Here is a 22,066-nt window from a genome sequence, read left to right on the forward strand (position 1 = left end):
GTGATGGACTTTAATCTGGCGGACTAGATTTGATTCCCCACTCCTTCACATGTGTGGCAGACTCTTATCTGGTGAACTGGATTTGTTTCCCTGTCCCTACACATGAAGCCTGCTGGGTGACCTTGGGCCAGTCACAGTTCTCTCAGAACTCTCTCAGCCCCACCTACATCACAAGGTGTCTGTTGTGGGGAGAGGAAAGGAGTTTGTAAGCTGCTTTGAGACACCTTATAGTTGAGATAAAAAAGGTAGTTTCCCCTTCAGTCGTGTCTGACCCTGGGGTACCACTGTGAGCAGTGATTTCATAGGCAAGCCTCTTTTGTGGGGTAGTTTGCTATTGCTTTCCCCGATAGTTGAGATAACCAGGGTATAAATCCAAACTTTTCTTCTTCATCATCTTGCCTTGCAAAGCACTGGTTATAAGGCTCTTTGCCCTGGTTCCTCACCCCCCCCACCTCGGGGTACACAGCAAGGATAATGCTGCTTTGCCTTAAAAAATACATCTTGTAAACTCATCCTGCAAAGCAGCAATGACAGGGGCTCTTTGCCTTGGTTCCCCCCTCCCCCGGGCTACAGAGCAAGGAAGCTGCTGCCGCTGCAAAAAAAAAAATCTTGCCTTGCAAAGCAGACGCATCAGAGCTTCTTAGCCTTGGCTGCCTCCCTCCCCCAGGGCTACACAGTGAGAAAATGCTGCTGCTTTTCCTTTGAAACTTACCAATCACCACAAAGGTGGAAGGACAAGGCCTTTTTCTCACCAGCTGGCCCAGGAATCATTGCCCCACCCTCCTACTGCCCCCAAATTCCTCACCACCTCCCTCGATGTTTCCATTACTCCTGGGGGGCGGTACCACCCACTTTGGAAATCCCTACTCTAGTCTAGACCGATATGTTAAATCTAGCTAGTCACTTTAATCCTGGTCTTACTTTTCAGAACAGGATAAAAATAAACAGACAGATAAAACATACTTGTTAGTGCTTGGCCCCCTTAAAAACTAGGATTCCAGTGCTATCTCAGCAGATGCTGGGAGGTTTGAGGGGCATGTGTGTAAGGAAGATGGAGGATGTGGTGTCATTTCCAGGTAACATTCTATGCTGCCTTCCCCAGTCTTTGGTATTTATCATAAAAACTAAAGGAAGTTTCTAAAGCATTCTTTCCTTTTTCTTTCTTTTCTCTTCCTCCTCCAGTCTTTGAATGAACAGTGTGACTTAAATAGCATTTTGAAATGAAGATGGAAAGCAAGTATTTGTGTTGCTGTCAGGGTGTACAATTAGGCAGAGAGTTTCTCTAGTCTTTTACATGGCTTACTCCCCTGCCAGCTGGGAGCTTAGCTTAAACATTTCAACATTTTGGAAACAAGCAGGGCTCCATTAGAGCAAACAGTGAATAGAAATGAAGCTAGAAGGTTGGGATGTTTATGGTTTCCTGCAACACCAAAGTAGCTAATGATATAAACACAGGTTTCTGTTTTAAACCCGATGTGTTTTATTAATGAGCAGCTGGTTGCTTTTTTTGTCGCTGAGCAGGAACGTGTGTGTATTATTGCTAAGGCAGTATAGAAATTAAAGGAATACAGTTAGCTCTGTGTGGAGTTTGGGTTTTGATCACCGTCTCTAGTGACATCTTTCTTTGCTAACTGCCTCCTCCCTTAAAAAAAATGTTCAGATGATATGCAAATTGGATCCGGAAAGTGTTTCCCTTTCCTGAGCTACGGTATTTGCCTTCTGATGACAGAGTTTGGCAGAGTTGTTTGGCCAGAATACTTCCCTTTTGCCCTCTTAGTAAAGTGGTGACCTACTTCTGGAAGGCCTGAGGGTAGGATGGAATAGGGAAAAGTCTATGTATGGTATGGCAATCATCCCAAAAAGTCCTGGCTCCCCTCCAGGGCTCTGAACCAATCCTTGTTATTATAGCCTCAGGCAAATCAAGTGATGGTCTGCCAGGCAGAGCCCTTGGAACGTAACTGGGGGCTTTACCACGTTTTTTTCCTGTTGGTAATGGCCCTAAAATATCAGTATAATGCTGCAGTATTGTAATGATAGTTTAAGCTTGTTCTTGGAGTTCCCAGCTTCCTTTAAAAAAAAAGTAAGGCTCTATACCTTTTCCTTGTTGAAAGATTCCTTTTTCCTTATCTGTCCATAAGGAAATATTTGCTTTTTAAAAATGAAAGCTGGGAATTCAGAGAACCTGCTTAAACTATCATTACAGCAATATAGAGTCATTAAGTCATTTTAGGAACATTTTTCTTTTTAAAAAATCAAGGGTGTGCTGTGATGCCAGCCATGATGACAGCGCCCTCCATTGAAAATCCTCATTATTTAAAGCCATGTGCAGAAGAAAATAACCTGACTTCACAACTGGAAGATGCACAGGGAGTATAAATATGTGGAAGAACCCTGCCCAAACTGATTCCAGAGCTTGTGAATTGACTCCCAAGAAAATCAGGAGCAACTCCAGTGTGCGGAAAAGGTCTGGATGGGAGAAGATGAGCAAGCTTATCTTTTTTTAAAAAAAAGAGTGGGAAATTTGTGGCTCTGGAATACAGCTTCAGTTTAGCCAGGATTTTAATTTAGCTTTTAGGTAAGATTTGAGTAGGCTTAGGAGAGAATGCTTATTTTATTTAGGTAATAAATAAGCACCCTGGTAAAACCAGAATTATCAAATCTATCTGGGCATTTTGTGAAAACCAGAGGCTGTGAGTGAAAGCATAAACCTACACTTTTGGAGGAATCTGCATTTTGGCAATCAAATCTAATGAACTTTATAACTTGAGGTAAATATTCTTGGGAAAGGAAGCCAGAATCTCACCTCAGATTTAGAAAGTTTTCAGTCCCTTGGTCAGTATAAAGTATTCAGTCCCTTGAAGGGAAAGGTGGTACCTGCCTAGTCACATCTGAGAGTCATTTTACCCATTTAAACCGAAACATTCCATACACACAACTCCTACTCTGTTGAATACCTATTTTTGTTGTTGTTGTTCTGACTTCACTCATGTCTTCTCTGACCAGTCGAATATTTAGTAAACAGGGGAGTAAATTTACCTCATAAGTTTATCCATTATTATTATAGAAATATCTGAAGAGAAGACATTTGAGGGACATCAGTTTATTTTATTTATTTTTTATTTCAATTTATATCCTGCCCTCCCCAGCAGGGCTTATGCAGGGGTGGAGCGAGGGGAAACTGCACCCAGGGCACCTAGCTCCGGAAACCCAGAACGCCCCACCATGCTCCCATCACGGCACGCGCCTGGGGCATCATCGTCCCCCCCCCCAGCCCCATTGGCACTACGCCACTGGGTTTATGTGCTGCCAATGCTTCATCATAAAGTTATGTCACCCATTCTCCTGAAAGTGGGGGGTTGGTGATTCAAAGATCAAGAGGCCATTGAAAGAGGAGCCGTTTCAGAAAGGTTCCAGGCAACTACAGGGGTCCCTGAGGGGATAATACAATGTAATACTAAACATCATAAAGCTTCCCATAACAGCCACAAATGGACTACTACATAATGAAAGGACACCCAAGTAAGTTAGGCAATACAATTATGCCCTGGTGCCAAATGTGATGGTAGCATCACCTCTGGTTATGGAAATTATGTTATGGTGTTTCTGGGTGGCATTCCTCCACCCATTTTCTACTGAAGAAGAGGAGGGGTAGTTTGGATTTATCTTTCTCTCCTGTAAGGAATCTCAAAGTGGCTTACAAACTTGTTTTCCTTCCTCTCCCCACAACAGACACCTTGTGAGATAGGTGTGGCTGAGAGAGTTTTGAAGAACTGTGACTAGCCCAAGGTCACCGAGAAGGCTTCATGCAAAGGAGTGGGGAATCAAACCTCATTCTCCAGATTAGAGTCCACATCTCTTAACCACAACCCCACCGCTGGCCCATTGAGTGCCAGCAGGGAATGGGGATGCTTTGGGGTTTACCTTCCAAAAGTAAGCAAACAGAACCCCTACCTGGTAGCCATCTGGGAGCAACAGGAAGTCAAGGATATCTCTGTTTTACTTCCTGCCCAGATTTTAGAAGTAATTGCCTTTCTGCTCTCAGGTGGCTCATTGGAATGTCAGTACTGCTTGCTGGCCCCCACTGTCTCGTAACTGATTCATGAGTCCCGTTTCCAGTTTCCTGGATTCTGTTCCAGTGAGGGTGGGAAGGATCCAGGTGAAAAAATCTGTATTTGTAAAGGCAGCTAGTCACTACTTCCGTCTTCACAACAGCCCTGCCTCCTCTCCAGAAGCACATGACAGAAGAGGCGAGGGGGGGCGGGCGTGACACACTGTATTTGTCACACATTGTTCACTGTATACAAATAGTTTATTTATGCAAACACATATACAAACAAGAGAATCTGCAAATCTTTCAGGGGCTTGGTGCCTCAATAAACCTTGCATATAGCTGGGAAGGGGGGTGATTGTGGAAACATAGACTTGACTGATTGAGCTCTGTTGACGAACTATAGCTGTTTAGCACATTTGCTCCAGCCTTGAGCCTTTACTATCCATAGAACTTGGCATATATTTATGTTTTTCTTTGCCAATTGTAGTATAATGACAAGAAGGCAAATATACTGCTGGTCCTGTGTGGCTTTTGAGACAGTTCCTATCCCAATCATAAGTGTTCTTTTGTTTAATACAAACTCATACTCCATTTTCAGTTTTAATTTTTTCCTTCCTTTCAGAGGTCCAAAACTAAGATTCAGCCATTAAGGTAGCACAAGGTCCAGCACTTTGTAGCTGTCTTTTTCTTTAGTACAGGTTATGCTGATAATTCTCAGAAGCCGATTATACACAAGATGTCAGCAGGTGTGGGGGGTGAATGTCTGTCATGGCAAGATTTCTTGTATGGATGTATTTCCTTGAGTCATGCTTTCACTTTCCAAGGCAAGTGGCACCATTTCTAGAGTGACTTTTAAGTTGCTTCACCGCCAGAGCAGGCAAATTTACATTGTCCCGGACCTTGCCCCGGACATGTTCCCTCCACCCACTGCCAGCCTACCTAGTTCCACCCTTCCCATTCCCTCATACTGCCATCCATACCTTCCCCCTCATGCCTCTTCCATGTTGCCGACTCCTTCCTTCTTTTCTAAATGCTCATATCCAGATATTGATATCTCAGTATAATAATAATAACAACAGAGGGGGCTTTTCCAAGGAACAGTACAAGCAGAGTCTCTTTTGAGCTCCCCCCAGCTCCCCCCTTTTATTTCTGCCCTCCCCAGTGACCAGAAGGTCTTATTAAAACTTTATTTCAAACACACCTCTATTTTAAAAGAAGCTTCTCTCTTATCCTGCAGTAGCAGCTGCAGCAGCAAAGTGTATGTGGGAGGGAGGGGAAGGGGAGATTTCCCTTCTTCAGAAGTGTGTAGTCCAGGGAATCGCTTTGTCTCTTTCATTAGGAGGGATTATCAATATAACTGCAATTTAAAGGGCTTTAACAAAGCCCTTTATCTTGCAACCACTGTGTGAGATGAGATCTGTGCCTTTAAGAAGGAGCTGATGGGCAGAATTAAGAGAAACAGGAGAAGCAAAGGCTCTGTAGAAAAAAAGTGCAGCAGGAGTGAGTTCCTCCTCACGTGTAAACAGAGGAAATGCGAGGAGACCCCACTACAAGCTCACTGCTCAGTGAAAAGCCCCAAGGTAAGCATTCTGTTTATAATGGGCTAGGAACTTTACGTCTCTACATCATAGCTTGAGCGTAGGGTAATGGGTATTCTTTACCCTAGATTTAGGATCTGAAACCCTATTGCCCCAATTGTCATATTGTACATTTAAATTTCATGACTCAAAGTGTATGGTATAAGCAGAGGGCATGTTGCAAGTTTATATCTGGCCTAGAGACATTTTGTTTGGCCTTTCTGGGAAAATGCAGCACACAATCTGTTTTGTGTGCAAATGGGAAAATGTTTAGTATAAGGCGGTCTAGGGTCACTGGCAGCTCAAAAACATTGTCTCAGTATGCAGAACTCATGCATTCAGTTTGTAGGTGAGTGGTAGACAAACAACTGAACATACAACTTAGCCTCTGTGGTAAAATGTATTCATTTATTCTCAATCTCTGTAATATTCATAGACAGAATAGAAGAAATCTGGGGCTAAGGCAATTATGGCATACCTTGAATGCCAGTATCACACTTGCTGTGAAATAACCGGCACCAAGTACTTTGTACTTCTCTACTTTGTGTACAAGATTTCTGACTTAGCGAGAGGCCATGTGAACTGCCTGTAAAAAGTACAGTTGGAAAATCCCTGGTCTGTTGCCATTAGTTCTTTCACCTTATTAAGCGTCACTGCTGAAAAATTCTTCGGGAAAGTTCACACTGCTGAAACTATGGACTGCTATTTTTTAAAACTTTCTTAAAGCTGCAGTGCCCCAGGGTGGAACATAGACTCAGACTATGTCTGTACAAATCTCCTAAAACATTTAGAAAACTTTTCAATCCCCCCCCCCTTAGCATGTTTGTCTGCACTCCCCCCTTGAAACAGTTTATGGCTGCCATTACATGTCCCCCCCTTTTTTTAGTTAGTTGAAGAATCAATGCTTCCATGCTTTACAGCTTTGTGCTGTGATTTCTCCATACTTTGTATAATTGATGCCTCAAAGATTAGCCCCGCAAAATAACAGAAAACTCACAGAAATCATGAAATACAGAGGTGAGGGGAAGCGGAAAGAGTAAACTCACAAAATGGCGCCAAGGAGGAAATCCGACGATGGTACAGAGGTGTGGAAAATGTTTTAAAGAGACTGTGCAACCGTGAAGCCATTTTGAAAATGTTGCAGCCTAAAGAATTATTTTTAAAGGGGGTTCACCAAAACCTTTTTGAGGCTAGGAATAAAATGTTTTCAGTACCAAAGGGTGAAGAAACCAAGGGTGGAACTCCATGGAGGAAACACTTTATTTCCTGCTTCACGACATTTTAAAAGAGTGTGGAAAGAGCCTCAGTCTTATATAATTCTCCAGGCAAATGCTTGTGCCAGATCTACAGGATTGTTGAAAACCTGCCACTTAGTGTAATCTTGGAAATAGTCTTATTTTTAGCCCTTTACTTTCCTGATTGCATAATGGCAAGTAATAGCGCCTTTTGATTTGTTTTATTTTGAAGTAAATATTCAATTTGTTGAATCGCTTCTGTGTTCTCAAGCACATTTGCCTAAAATAACATGCATGTAGCCTCTTCTGTTCAGTGGAAATGGATGGTTTTCCAGGATGATTCTCTTAAATGTGGAAATAGCTTTTGGCCCAAGATTTGCTTTGGTTTTCTCCACTATCCTTACATCATGCTTATTTGACTTGAAATTCTTGAATCTACTTTAGAAATATCTCTATAAATTTTCCTCCCATAGATATGTATGTGTGTGTGTATATAGACCAAAAACACGGTTTGAGTTCCTCAAAAGTTTGTCATTTTAGTGAATTACTTTGGGAAAAGGTACTGGGAGAGAGCACCACATTGAATGTCTAATTTGAAGTTAAGTCACATAAATGTTGAGGTGAAGAGAATAAACTTACATCTAAAATAGGCAAAAGTACTCTCTGGATGCTGGCAATACCTGTGGAGCCCTATTTGTTGTTAATCCTTATACTTTTAAGTGAAACACTCATATAATGGTGTAAAAATTAAGGGGAAAAATTACTGGCATGTCAGTCTGATATAACTTTTTTAAAAAAACCTTCCCTCACCCCCATACTTTGAAATGATGCTGTTAGCAGCTGAGAGCTGGTAGGATTGGGTTGCAGTTCAGAGGCTTTCGTGCTTCTGGGCACTCTTCTGTGATTGGGATTTAAATGCAGCCATGGCTTTAAAGCTGACATGACTTCTCTTGTTGCAGCCCTAGACATTAATCAACAACAGAATGGGGAAACAGAACAGTAAGTTGAGACCCGAAGTACTCCAGGATCTTCGAGAAAATACCGAATTCACAGACCATGAGCTCCAAGAGTGGTACAAAGGCTTCCTAAAAGATTGCCCAACTGGCCATTTGACTGTTGAGGAGTTCAAAAAAATATACGCTAATTTCTTCCCCTATGGTGATGCCTCGAAATTTGCAGAGCACGTGTTCCGCACTTTCGATACCAACGGAGATGGGACAATTGACTTCCGGGAATTTATAATAGCGTTGAGCGTCACTTCACGGGGAAAGCTGGAACAGAAGCTGAAATGGGCATTTAGTATGTATGACCTTGATGGCAATGGCTACATCAGTCGTGCGGAAATGCTTGAGATAGTACAGGTAAGTGAATCACAGTGCTGGAAGTGTAAAGATCATCTGGCCCAATTCAGTTCCTTTTAATGCTCTCCAACAGATAGGTTGCTACACTTCCCAAGAGCGCTCTGAAATCAGTGTTATCCTGTTTAGATTCCTCCTTTTTGCTGGCTCTATCAAACTGCCTGCAGTTGATTTGGGAGAAGGCCGAAAATTTGGTAGCTTGTGGGCAACAAGGGCTTGGGCTTGCAAAAGAGAAGAGTTCTTTGAACAAGCACAACACTTATTTTTGATTGACTGCCTGCCACTGTTGGTCCAGAGTAGACAATGCCGAGGTAGATGGACCAGTGGTGTGACATTTATATGAAGCAATTCAGTATGTTAATACATGAATACACATCCAGGTACTGAACACTCAGAAATCCAAGACAGCCAACAACAGACTTCACAGTCTATAGCAGTTTGTATCATTAGGTATAACAAATACAAGCAAGGACAAGACAGGAACACATAATACACAAGTTACAGTGCCCATCTTGATGCTTGAAAATGGTAGGTATGTTAACGGTAGATAGCCAAAAAAAAAAAAAAAAAGGAAAGGCTCTGACAAGACTAGGCAACAGGAACAGAACCAACCTCTACTTATGAAGGACAGAATAGCTACAAACTAGATACAGAATATGTAATGCCAGACATTGAATAATCAACATCACTGAATAATCAAAAGTAGGGTACAATTACCAGAGTAAAATTGCCAAGGTTTTTTCGGTAGCAAAGGAGAAGTACACTGTCCACCAGAAACATAGAACATACAAAATGACAAGAGGTGCCGATAAATTATTGGTCTACACTTGAGCATATACAAGTTGTAAGAAAACAGTTTAATCTTATAGAAATGATAAACAATTTCATAAGGACCAAGTCTTGGCTTTGCTTTGGTTATTAAAAGTTGAAACAATCCCTGGAAATGTGGGATAAACTTGTAGATATTTTAATTTTCATAGCTTGGTATATATCCAGGGGAGGGTGGGAAAGGTTTATTTTTTATCATTGAGTTTTAATTTATTAATGTTGCCGCCTAGTATTGTTATCTACTGGGCAGTATTGTTATCTATCGGTATTGTTATCTACCCTTCGGGGATTGGGCGGTATATAAGTTGAAAAAATAAATAAATAAGTTGAATGAATGAAGCAAGCAAGCAAGCAAGCAAGCTTATTGGTTGTTTTAATGTTTAGTGCTATAACCTGCCCTGAGCCCTATAGGGGTAGGCCAGGATATGAATTTGAAAAATTAAAATAAATTAATTAACCTTAGACTTCCAGTTCCCACAATGTTATAAAACAGATTTCCTCTTACACTGCTTCCGTACAGGCCATCTACAAAATGGTGTCTTCAGTAATGAAAATGCCTGAGGATGAATCCACTCCAGAGAAACGAACAGACAAAATCTTCAGACAGATGGACACGAACAATGATGGTATGATTTCTGCAGCAGGCCATAACAAATGTTTCTGACATGTAGACCATTTATGTCTTTGCATCTGTTGATGTGCAAGTGTTCACAGCTTCTTAATCTCAGATCTAGAAATACACATGGCCACAATCTGTGACAAATACAGAATCCTGAAAAATCTGACTTTGCCCACTTTATTCAAAGTTCTAGGGCAGTGGTGGCGAACCTATGGCACTCCAGATGCTCGTGGACTACAATTCCCATCAGCCCCAACAATTGGCCATGCTGGCAGGGGCTGATGGGAATTGTAGTCCATTAACATCTGGAGTGCCATAGGTTCGCCACCACGGTTCTAGGGTCTGTAGATTGAATAGGCTGCGGCTCTCCAGATAGGAATCCACTTTATCAGCTTCTACCAGCATGGCCAATTGGCCATGCTGACAGAGGCTGATGGGAATTGTAGTTCCTGAACATCTGGAGAGCCGCAGGTTCCCTACCCCTGATGTAGAAGAACCTTGCCCACTGAAGGCAACAGTTGGGAAATACAATATTTGTTTCCTTACCATTTCTATCCCACTTTCTTTCCCCACCAGTATCCTATTCACACTTTGTTTCCAGTGCTACAGCCTCTGTCAAGGAATGTAAAACTTTATAAGCAGATTTTACTACTGGAATGAGGAAAGAAATATTACAAGTATTTAAAATTTCCAGCATTTTGACATTTTTTGCTACTGGTATAAAATGCTGATGTACCAGTTCAAGTTATTATATGAAACCTAGTGTAAAATACTGAAGATTGTCAGCTGCATTACCTGAACTGGACCCAATTAAGGGCCAAGCTAGATGCTACATGTGAGATCAATAAACAGAAAGACATCCCCTCCCCAATTTTATTTTTATCCAAAGCAGCTGTAGAAGGCTCCAAATTTCTTCAAAATAGCAGTTCTGAGAAGGTTAGTAATTGACTCTTTTCCCTTAACTAATTACCCAATATAAATTGCATTCTTTTCTCCTCACTTGCTTGCAACACTTTTGGGCTGTGATTTATAGTGGAATATGGGGTGAAGAGTTGAACTCTCTCTGTTTCTGTCAGATTCGGAGGCCCTTGCAGTTGCTTTTTAGATAAGGAAAATAAACATTTGGAGATACAAGTACGGCTTCTCTCAGCAAAGTCAAACTGTATCAAACCACAGCTGTAATGCATATATGACTGGGCTGGTGGACTTTTGGAGGAGCAGTGAGGATTTGGAGGATTAGAAAACAGCTGTACTTCAAGTGGAAAACACAGGATCCAAGCCAGAATCTTGTTAAAATCTTCTTTGCTCATTCATTTTACATTTAAGTGTGCTGCCATGTGACTTGAATACTATATATTCTTTTTCCAAAGTAGGGTGCAACTGTGACTAAGACTCCCTGTATCCACACGTGGGGCTTTTGAACCTCACACACAAATCTACAGATCAGTAATGTTTCTTGAGCTTCTAGACATGCATTTACACTCTTAAAAATATTTTTCAATAATGAACACAGATAAGAGCATAATACATGCTATTTGGAAAAGAAACCAAACGACAAAAAGAAAGTCACTCTGACTTTGCATTCGTAATAGTTTGCTGAACTGGCTCTTAAAACTTTGAAAGCTATTACGCTAAGGATCAATAGCCATATTCTTGTAACTAGATCTATGGCCATAATGGACAGCATTTGTCCTGGAGGTTGACTTCCGATGCTGTGATGTTTAAAAATGTCCGGAGACAGAGCCTCCCACCTCCCGCCGCCCATGCCACAGCTGCCAGAACAGCTAGAGAAGGGCCCTTACCGTGGCATAAGGTGATGGGGCCAGTAGCAGTGGCTGCAAGCCAGTGGCTGGAAGAGGCACAGACGTGGCCAGATAGGGGAACAGTGGGCTGCAGAACTGGTGTGTCTCCCAGCCAGCTCCAGGGATGGCCCGCCAAAGCAGAGCCAACCCCAGGATGAGAAAAGCCCCGGAAGTTTCAAGATGGCCTCCCAGCCCTGAAACCATTCAGGAACAGGCAGGGTCAGGATGAGGTTGGGGCAGGGCTTAAGGGGATGGTGGGGGGGGGGAATATAAGGATGAGGGCCTGGAGGGCTGAAGAGAAGAGAGTTAGCTTGCTGGTGTCCAGCTTCAGGGCAAGCCAGCAGCTGGATCAGGTGTCCTGTGGTATGGGGAGAGACCCAAGAATCACATTATCTGAGTCCCATGAAAGGCCCCCCCGGCACAATGGATATGGGTGCTCCAGGGCTCAAGCCAGAGGAGTGTGACACAAAATTGGAAGTTGCGTTTTGTTGGAATCCTTTGATCAGGAATTCCATCTGATATGGGGCTTAGAGTTAACTTTAGATGGGAGTCCAGCGATAGGAGAAGCTAGCTTTGAAGCTCATTCTTCCAGATGTTGTGGTGCTTATTATTAAAAGCAGATGAGGCAGGACAGAGATGTTCTTTAATTATCTCCACACAGGTGAGCACTTACATTTCTGGAAGAAAGTGTATTGTTATTGAAAGGACAGTGGGTTTCATGATTCGGTCCACTGCTGTTTCCTGGAAGTTGTCTCACCAGTCTGGTTCTGTGAAAATCCTGACATCAGCTTTTAATAAGTAGCCGAGGTCTCAAACTAGGTGCTTCTCCAACACAGAGTTTATGTCCCAGTCTAGCCTGAGACATTATATTGCTCTGGTTCTCAAATTTGCATTCCTTTTACATGATGGATTCAATTATGCCTTCAGCTAGGTTGTGATGATCAAAACTCACATCTGGGCTCTGGCCTCTGCTTGACTTATACCACAAGCATATGGCTAACCCAGTTATGAGTAGATAGAACAGTGGTAAGTTACAGTAGGACTAACGATGAATCACTAGTTATCTAATGGTACAAGAAAATGTGTGCTAATTGCCATCAAGATCAGCAAAGTAATAATAAATGGCAGACAGAATGGGTTTAATAGAAAACTCCCTACAAGAAAATACTATCAAGATGTCCTAGGTTTATTGCAGTTGAAGGTAATGGTATTCTGAATATCACTGAAGGCTCCCTTTTCTGGCTTTTATGAGATGCAAAGCAGCACACAACTTCAGCAGGAATATCCTTCCCTCTGGCAAAATGAATTTAATGAAAGGGTTTTTTTAATAATTGGAACAAACAGAATTGGATTAAGAATTGCCTTAGAATGCATTGAGCTTAATTGCCCATTGATATTCATTTGTCTTTGAGACAACATTTGAAAAAGGCAATGTTTTATAAACTCTAATAATTGTTTTTTTATTCTGTAGTACGTATATGATTATATATAAAATTTCTACAGAAAGGAAAAATATTGCACATTGTACCTAGTTGCCACACCAGTTGTGGAAGAACTAAAACAGAGGGGATCACTGTAACCCTGCATGGTTAATCAGTGCACAGGATCAATGCACTGGCTGGCAGCACTGTGTCCCCTCTTACATGTGTTCACCCGGACATGGCTATATTGCCTGTGATGGAATGGGCTTGCTTTACCTGGCAGGCCCTATTCCACTCCCCAGCCTCTCCCAGGGGTAGCCAACTTTTGCTGGAGAGAGCTAGCTTTCTCTCTGGGTAAACCGCTGCCACCACCTGGCTGTTTGAGGAACTGCCCACTGTGGAAGGTCAGTGCTCCCCAACTTCTTTTCCAACCTTGAGGCCTAGCCTCAGTTTCCCCTGGTTCCCCTCTCCTCAATTCCACAGGGCAGATTGGAGGTCCCAGAGGAAAAGCTGCTTGCAAGCTGCCATTCTCTCCCCCCCCCCCTATTTAGGTAACGCATCCAAGACGGTGGGGCATTCATGGTACAGAAAACAGTTCCCCATATCTACAGTTTTAAAAGTATTTATTAAAAATAAATTGGTCACAAGTATGTTTTAGCACTGCACCAGATTGAGCAAGGGTTTCCAAAACAAAGGAGATACAAACGCAAATCCCTCTCTCTAAACATACCCTAGCAGCTGTTGAAAATAGGGTAGGCACTTAAGGTTTAGAAGGTTACAATTCTCAAAGAGTTCCCATTACCTGGAAGGCTGAGGGAGCTCCCTGGATAAGCATGTGGTTCAAAGATGGCTGCTCTCTCCAGAATCCAGGCAAGAGGTCTGCTCCCTTCAGTGACCCAGCAGAAAGAGAGAGAGACCACACCTCTCTGCTCCCAGCACTTTCATTCATCCCCTGGCCCCACCCTCTTTTGACCTGGTCAGGCTGGGTCAAGATATCTTTTCCCCCAGATATCTTTTCCCTTTTTCTCCTGATGTCCTTCTGGCATCTTTTAAGTTCTCCAAATCTATGATCCCTGATTGGAGAAGAGGAGAAGGCGAGGGTGGGGGAAGGAGCCCATTTCTCCACAGTCCCTAACTGGATGTTGACTCTTTTTTTGCGATAAGGAACTGTTGAGAATTACTGGCTCTAATCACTGGGATGGAGCCAACCCATGCACAGCTTTTAGATACTATGCCTACATTGATGAACATGGGCATGGCCAACGGCACTCTGTTACATGCAGGATGTGGGTACACAGCATTATCCCTCCACCTTTACAGCACGTGCTCAGGGCTTAAATAATGGCTGTTGCACAAGATGTGGCATTCCAATACTGACTTTCAGATAGCTGTTAGAAAAATGAACAGCTGCCTATATTCGAGCTGTAACTTTTTTCCAGCTCTGTTACATTGTTTGAACAAGCACAGTTATGGAGGAATGCCTTGTAGAGGTCATTCGTGCTTCATTTGCTTATTTCAGAATTTTAATCCCTCTCTTCTTCCAAAGGGGACACATAACAACATACAGAGTACAATTTACGAACACACAATTTAAATAAACAGACAGGAAACAACATTTGACAATACAGTGCACCACATCGTAGACTACTCCTAGATCTGCAGTAGTGATCCACTTAAGGCATAGGTGTCAAACTTGCGGCCCTCCAGATGTTATGGACTACAGTTCCCATCATCCCTTGCCAGCATGATGCTGGCAGGGAATGATGGGAACTGTAGTCCATAACATCTGGAGGGCCGCGAGTTTGACATCTGTGACTTAGGCTATGAGCCAAAGGCCACACGCTCTTTGGCTCATGCCCTGGCCACACTCACACTAGATACCTGCGAACAGAAAAGAATGAAAGATCAACCCAGATGTCACTGATTTGCCGTAAAGATATTCCCTAACTTCCTCCCTGCTTGGGCAAATCTATCCTGAAAATAGATGTGTAAGTTCTTTTGCACGTCTGTTCAGGCCTCTGTACATGCAGCAGAAGTGAGAGAATGCTGTGAGGGTAGAATTGACTGTTCCCCACAAGTAGGAAAATGAGCACATCAGGGAAAGGGTTCAAGCTTTTCTCTTCTTAACCATCAACTTGCAGGGAACTCTAATGCCGAAGCACTTTTAAAAATAGGATCCCGTATCTTTTGCTTGAAGAGGTAAAGTCTGTTCTACCATTCAAAACTTTGTCACCACATTATGTTACATGTAGACCTGACCTGAGTATGAGGTGAGTAAAGAAGAAGTAAAGAAGAACAGTATTAAAAATGGGTGTAGGAAAGATCCTTAAAATCTCCTGTCAGATATTAAATAAGCTGAAATGATGTTAGCCCTTGATGAGTGGCGCTACATATTTTAGGAAACATGGATCTTGTTCCCTCACATCACCATGCTGTGAGTTTCCCAGCATCAATTAGCTGCTACCAGTCATAGTAGGGAAACTCCTTCCATAATATAAAAGCATGCTAGCTACTAGATATTACTGAAAGGTAATATAAGGACATACCATTACAGGGAATCCCCTTGTTCTGGCTGTGCCCTGATTTGAAAGTGATTCAGAGAGCCAAGTTAAGACATGGTAGAGAAGTTTAATGTTTAATAAAATTTAATTTAATAAAACAGAGGGGATCACTGTAACCCTGCATGGTTAATCAGTGCACAGGATCAATGCACTGGCTGGCAGCACTGTGTCCCCTCTTACATGTGTTCACCCGGACATGGCTATATTGCCTGTGATGGAATTGATGCTGGGAATGGAATTTCATTTTATTTTATGATTTTACATTTTATGTTTTTATTACTATTGATTGTTTCCTGATTGCTTACTAGACCTATATGACAATCATTAAGTGCTGTACCTTATGATTCTTGACAAATGTATTTTCTTTTATGTACACTGAGAGCATATGCACCGGAGACAAATTCCTTGTGTGTCCAATCACACTTGGCCAATAAAGATTCTATTCTATTCTATTCTATTCTATTCTATTCTATTCTAATGATTACTTAATTGCAAATACGTTGGTTGTGCTTGTTCGGGTGTCACTGCCCAAGTGGATGAAAGTGGAATTAACTTCAGAACATTTCTGTGTGGGCATAATTTATCTGGATTTTATTCAGGTTTTCACTTCTGCAAGAGAGCTATTCAAGGAAATAATGCATCCCTACATGTTTTACATTCAAGGAAATAATGCATCCCTACATGTTTTACATGCGGCTTCCATTAAATTGGTTCATATTGTTGTATTTTCCTTGATTGGTTTGCATTTGTAACAGATGTGAAAAACTTGTCTGGTCCTTATTCCTATTACTAATATTCTGTACCATAGATTGTATTGACGTTTCCTTGATCTGTACCGGGCCTAAAGACCGCCTCCCCATGCCCCCCCCCCCGGCTCCCTACGCCCCATTTCTGGGAGCCAGCAGGGAGACTGGGGGACGGTGGGGCTCAGGGGTGACTTGGACAGGAACCACAGGACTGCTCACCACCAAGCCCCCCCCCCCGCCCCGGCCTCCCTGTAGGCCAAGCTGCTGCTCTCTCCAGGGTCTGGGGAGGGCAGGAGCCGGCCTGCAGGTAAGCCAGGAGTAAGGCAGGTCTCAGGGGCAGGCAGCTCGGGCGCCCGTCGTTTTGTCACGTGGGGGGGCGGCTGTCATTTTGTCACATCACGAAACAGACGCCCAGGGACATGGCATACCCCATGTCCCCATTAGTGGTATGCTACTGGGTCTGCTAGGTTTTCATGAAAAAGAATCCTGTGAAAGGGATGACCCGGAGGCCAGTATCTGAAACAGGTGTATGTTACTAAACACTAAATTTACTAAATTTCACCTAAAGGCAACCTTTTGGGTGGTTTGTCATGGTAACCGTTTGATTCATTAATTCAGGAGTATTTATTCCACCTTAAACTCTTTGCTACGCTTACGTTTTAATCCTTCACTCATCGAGTATGCTATTTATGCATTACATTTGGCTGCCTTTTGGGGGGCACAAAGTAATTTGCTTTTGTTTTTTCTTCTTCTTCCAAGGTAAACTATCTCTTGAAGAGTTTATTAAAGGTGCCAAGAGTGATCCCTCAATCGTGCGGTTGTTGCAGTGTGACCCAAGCAGTGCAAGTCAGTTCTGATTTAAACTCCTGAACAGTTTGCAAACAAAATTACTGACTTGTTGTTCAAGCTTTGCTCGTAAATGGATGCCTTCTCGACCATTCCTCAGTGGTCAGTGAATGAGATACCACTGCCAGATTGTCTGTGTTTCCAAGTGAAAGAGAACCTCTCAACAGCGTTGATGCAACTCCTGCTTCCCCAATTTCAGGTTTATTTTTCATACCCCATACAATCTTAGGATTCACTCTCCACATGTAACATAAGGGTATGTTTACATACAGGTTAAAGAAGGGGTGATCACACGTGTCTTGGTTAATATGAATGGATGACTCATTAAGCTATCGATATATTACTTTTGTCCAACACAGCAAATGGCAAGCAGTTAATTTGCTGCCTGGAAAATGGCGCTGAAATGTGGATTAAATTAAGTAGATTTTTTTTTTAAAAAAAAGCATGATACCAATTTACTTTCTATGGGGAAAATTGCTTGCACTTACATAATGGTCTTTACATTCTTTTAAAATATATATGTGTGTATGTGTATATATATATATATATATATATACTATATATATATATATATATATATGGTGAAGTCAAATTTTAATATTTAGGTTATATTTAATATATCAAGTAGAATTCATGCTCCATCTAGTTGTCTGTGTTTATTCAAATCTTTTTTTAAAAAAAATGTAATATTTATGTAATAGAAATCCTGTTAAGACATTGCATGATTAGGTTTTTTTTTTTTTTTTTTTTTTTTGTGGATGGAACACAATGTTTAATTCCCGATTGCAACACTTGGTTCATTTTTACTGGTCGAGCATTTATGGTGTTAATGAAATCTAATAAGGATTAGTTCTACTTCTGTGTATCTCACTGCGGTGCCACTTGCAGGAACTGCAGCATTAAAAATGGCTTTTGCGGGAGGGAGCAAGATGAGGTTATTATCTACACAGGTCCTCCTACCTTTTTGCTGTCAATCTCTGTTAATAGTCTTGTGCATTCCAGTATTATTTAATATCTACCTAATGCCAAGAAATGTTAATTGAAATAAAGGCTGATTTTCTCGTCTGTCATATTTCAGTCGCCTAAAATGATCTTTAGACTTGCACGGCTTCTCTCCAGCAGAGAAGGAAAGAGGGTTTAAGTGGTCAAAATAGACGGTTCATCCAAAAACATTTTCTGCGTACCTCTTTTTTTTAAATGGAATCTGGGTTCATTCATTAGCCTTGCCCTTGTTTTTCCTTATTGCTTCCAACAAAAAACAGAAACCAGGCAATGTAATTGATGGGTGTTGGCTGCCTTTTTCAGCACTTTTCTTTGTCTCAAGTTACTCTTGAAGTTAGCTTGCGCTATCATCACTTGCTCACTTTTTTTCCACTTACCTCTTTGAGAGGTAAATGTGCAAAGCATATCAAATTATTCCCTGTAAAGAAAAATAGACGTTTTTTTAGGAGCGGCATTTAAAGCACCTATGCAAAATCTTAAATTGACAGCTGCAGATGCAGGACTGGTCCTCATGAGCAGACTTAGAATCGTAGAGTTGGAAGAGGCCACAAAGGCCATCAAGTCCAACCCCCTGCCATGCAGGAACACACAATTACTATCAGCTCAAGTCCAACCCCCTGCCATGCAGGAACACACAATTACTATCAGCTTTGAGTCCCAGAGGAGGGGTCCATTTCCTTGCTTCCAACAAGAGAAGAATACTGAGCATCTGTGAGTTTCGGCATTCATTGCATAGGTAAGTCTCATTCTGTTCAGTCCCATCAGCAGACGCTGTCGTGTCGGGAACGTTCTGGCAGTTTGCTTAAGTACGTAATTGCCGCTGTGTGCGTCTGCCGAATTTGTCCATCAGCTAGGGCAGTTGTTCAATATGTGAAACTGTCACCAGTGAAATCTCCATTAGCGTTTGAGGTTACGATAGGGTCCTCCTTTAAATTGTTTTCAGTCTTTCAGAAAACTTCCTTACTGACTTGTCGCATACTTATCAAGGGCATTTAAAACTTATTGTGTTCTTCATTCAGGTGTGGGGGTGGGTTGCATGATGAAGCACTTCTGTTAAAGCCCAGACGCATTTTGAAGCTGCAGAAAATCACCTACTACACAGGTGTCAAACTCACAGCCCTCCAGATGTTGTGGACAACAGTTCCCATCATCCCCTGCCAGTCCATAACATCTGGAGGGCTGCAAGTTTGACACCTATGACCTACTATGATTCCCATGAGGAATGCAAATGGCACAATCTGTGCTATAGTCAAATGATACTGAACTAGTGCAAACTGAGGATAGATAATGTGCAGATAGTGCAACAATATAATGACCTGCAGTGCATTTCTAAAAATCTGGCTTCTACAGATACTTCCCACGGCTTCAGGTATACTTGCTTGGACTCCATACTTCAGAGTAAAAATCGCTCTACAGGTTTTAATATAGTGTTGCTGGTTCTTGCTTAGGAAAACTCTTTTCATGTGAAGAGTTGGATACCACAGAGGATTTCTGCTAACAGAAAGGGGGCACTTTTTGCAATTTCTCTCCCCCTCCCCCAATAGGCTTCTGAATCCCACCCTTATGTTCTTGGGATTCCCCTATCCCCAGGGGGGTCTGATAGGAGAGGGAGGCAAGGAACTAATGCTCTGCTGGTGTCATTCCTTCTAATAGTACACAATTTTCTGAGGGATTAATGCCAAAATGTTTTAGTCTTTTATGTTCCATGGGGCAATGTGGAATGGTGATTCAAATGGTGAAAAGTGATTTGAAATTGGTGTTTAATCTTGGGTTTAAAATATTTCTGTCATTTAAAATGTGTATATGTATTCATTCTGCTTAAACCCTAGAATATGGACCACTATTTCTTGTACAAAGAAAACACCACAGGGCTATGCCCTCCCACTTTAACCACACAAAGTATATACACACAGAGATACCCATAGGGATACTATCCTGACTCAGGAAGTATTTGATAAGCCAGCAGAGACATAACACAGCAAAGTGTGTCCTTTCTTGTCATCACACAGGCTTGTGCACCCCCCCCCCCCGGACGCCTGAGCCTCGGCCTGGCCAGCTGGGGGGGGAGGCAGCAGGGAACCCTTGGGGGCCAATTGAGAGGGGGGCAAGTGAAGGCCGAACTTCAGATCTCCCCACCCCATGCTGATAAATACAATGTTGTAGGAGTTTATGGATCTGATATTGAGGTGTCTGTAGTGAATGGCTGGAATTTGTCAAAATCACCCTTTCCCTTATTGTGTACAGAGGTGTTGCTCCGCTTGAACAGTTCACAGTTAGATTAATAACCCCAAAAGAGAGTTATTAATTTGTTCAGATGGTAGATCATCCACACAAAACCTCTCCGGCAGATCATATAAGAATATTAATAATTTTGGTGGTGGATTTCTGAAGCAAGAAGCACAATACAACAAACACATGTTGTACACAATATAAATTGTAAATAGAAAGTGCAACACTTCCACTGGACCACAGTTCTGGCAAATAACCCTGCCCATCACCAAATCTCTCGAGAGTGCTGAATTTCAGGATTTTTGAAAGGAAATGTGCTAGGATCACTAGCTCTGACTCAGCAAACGCTGGGCCAGTATCCGCGGAGGGTGGCGTTTCAGGAAACACGACACCACATTCTCTGCAGCACTTTAGGAATTTCCCCAATTTCTACAGAAAAAGCCATACAGATGGTAGGGAGTCCTAGCCTGTCATCCAGAAGTAGTGGGCTGTTCTGCTACCCTCTATCAGAAATGACATCATTTCTGGACGATGCTCTAAGAATCCTTACAATCTCTATTCCCTAATCTCTGACTAGGGAAATCCCTAGAGCAGGGGTCTGCAACCTGCGGCTCTCCAGATGTTCACGGACTACAAATCCTATCAGCCCCTGCCAATTGACCATGCTGGCAGGGGCTGATGGGAATTGCAGTCCGTGAACATCTGGAGAGCCGCATGTTGCAGACCGCAGCCCTAGAGCGTCACTATGAATGATGTCTCCCCATTCTTTTCCCCACTCTCCAATTCATCATGGTCAGGGATTGCCTGCCATGGGCATGAAAATAGCAAGCCCAAACACAGTTTAAGATCATCCTAAATTTGTTGCAGAGTCACAAATACAAGTAGTCAATTAAAGGGAGAAGCAACTGTATATGGGGGGTTTGTAATAATGCAGTGCTGTGTATCCAACCATCTACAAACCTGTGGAGTAGGACTTTCCTACTCACTCCTTCAGTTACATCCCACTGCGGCTCCTAGGAATATTGATTGTGGTCAGTGGTCCCTTAGGAACCCCTCAGGGAGCAAAATGAGGGTCTCCAGTGTATGGGGAAATTGGTGGAAACAGCCTTCAACTCTTCTGCAAGCAGGAGGAGGAACTTCGCAGGAGAAACTGTGGTTTGATGCAGGTCAGTGATTTTATTCTGCTAACAGCAACAGGGCTTCTCTCTCTCTTGTACCGCAGATCTTTGCTGTAGAACAACTTCTGTTAAACTGTTATGATATAAAAGCTGCTGTGTATATAAAAACTTTTAACAAAGACGTGGAGTTTGGCATGTTGTATTTAGATGAAACTCGTCTTTCGTTTGTGTTGTAAATACAGCAAAGCAAAGGGACTGGATCAGGTTTGTCCTAATGGATAACTATTTGTACATTATAAAGGGTAGCCAGATTAATCTGTGAGCAACCAACCTTCCATTGTAGTAGAACAGACCTGCTCACCGTAATTCTTCAGAGCCCCACCCTTGTGTGCCAGCAAAATGCTGCATAGTGCTAGCCACAGAGAAAACAGTGAACCCAGTTAAGTATGTATTTATACAACTGTAGGAGGAGAAGCCACATCACTGGGTTTTTCATCTTTTGAAAGACTCGTTTTGCTGGAGGACAAAATGTACACAACTATAAACAGATTGTACCTAGGACAGTGATCTAGCTATGCATCATCACCATTATCATCAGCAAAATGAAGCCAGGATGACTCCTTTCATGATTGCTTTTTTAAAAAAAATCTTACCATGCTTGAATTGTTTAGCT

General features: G+C 42.3%; 1 protein-coding gene across 4 annotated transcripts in view; it reads left to right on the forward strand.

Moving 5' to 3' along the window:
• Positions 1–18,116, forward strand: part of HPCAL1 (hippocalcin like 1) — a 104,273-nt gene extending 86,157 nt beyond the window's left edge. For all 4 annotated transcript variants that reach the window (XM_048498590.1, XM_048498581.1, XM_048498600.1 and 1 more), the window contains exons 2-4: positions 7,823–8,224; positions 9,570–9,675; positions 16,958–18,116. In XM_048498590.1, the coding sequence (XP_048354547.1) occupies positions 7,847–8,224; positions 9,570–9,675; positions 16,958–17,055 (582 nt within the window). In that variant the 5' untranslated portion in view covers positions 7,823–7,846 and the 3' untranslated portion in view covers positions 17,056–18,116. The remainder of the gene's footprint in view (positions 1–7,822; positions 8,225–9,569; positions 9,676–16,957) is intronic.
• Positions 18,117–22,066: the final 3,950 nt, after the last annotated feature.

This window comes from Sphaerodactylus townsendi, linkage group LG01 (assembly GCF_021028975.2).
Source record: "Sphaerodactylus townsendi isolate TG3544 linkage group LG01, MPM_Stown_v2.3, whole genome shotgun sequence".
Classification (NCBI taxonomy): Eukaryota; Metazoa; Chordata; class Lepidosauria; order Squamata; family Sphaerodactylidae; genus Sphaerodactylus; species Sphaerodactylus townsendi.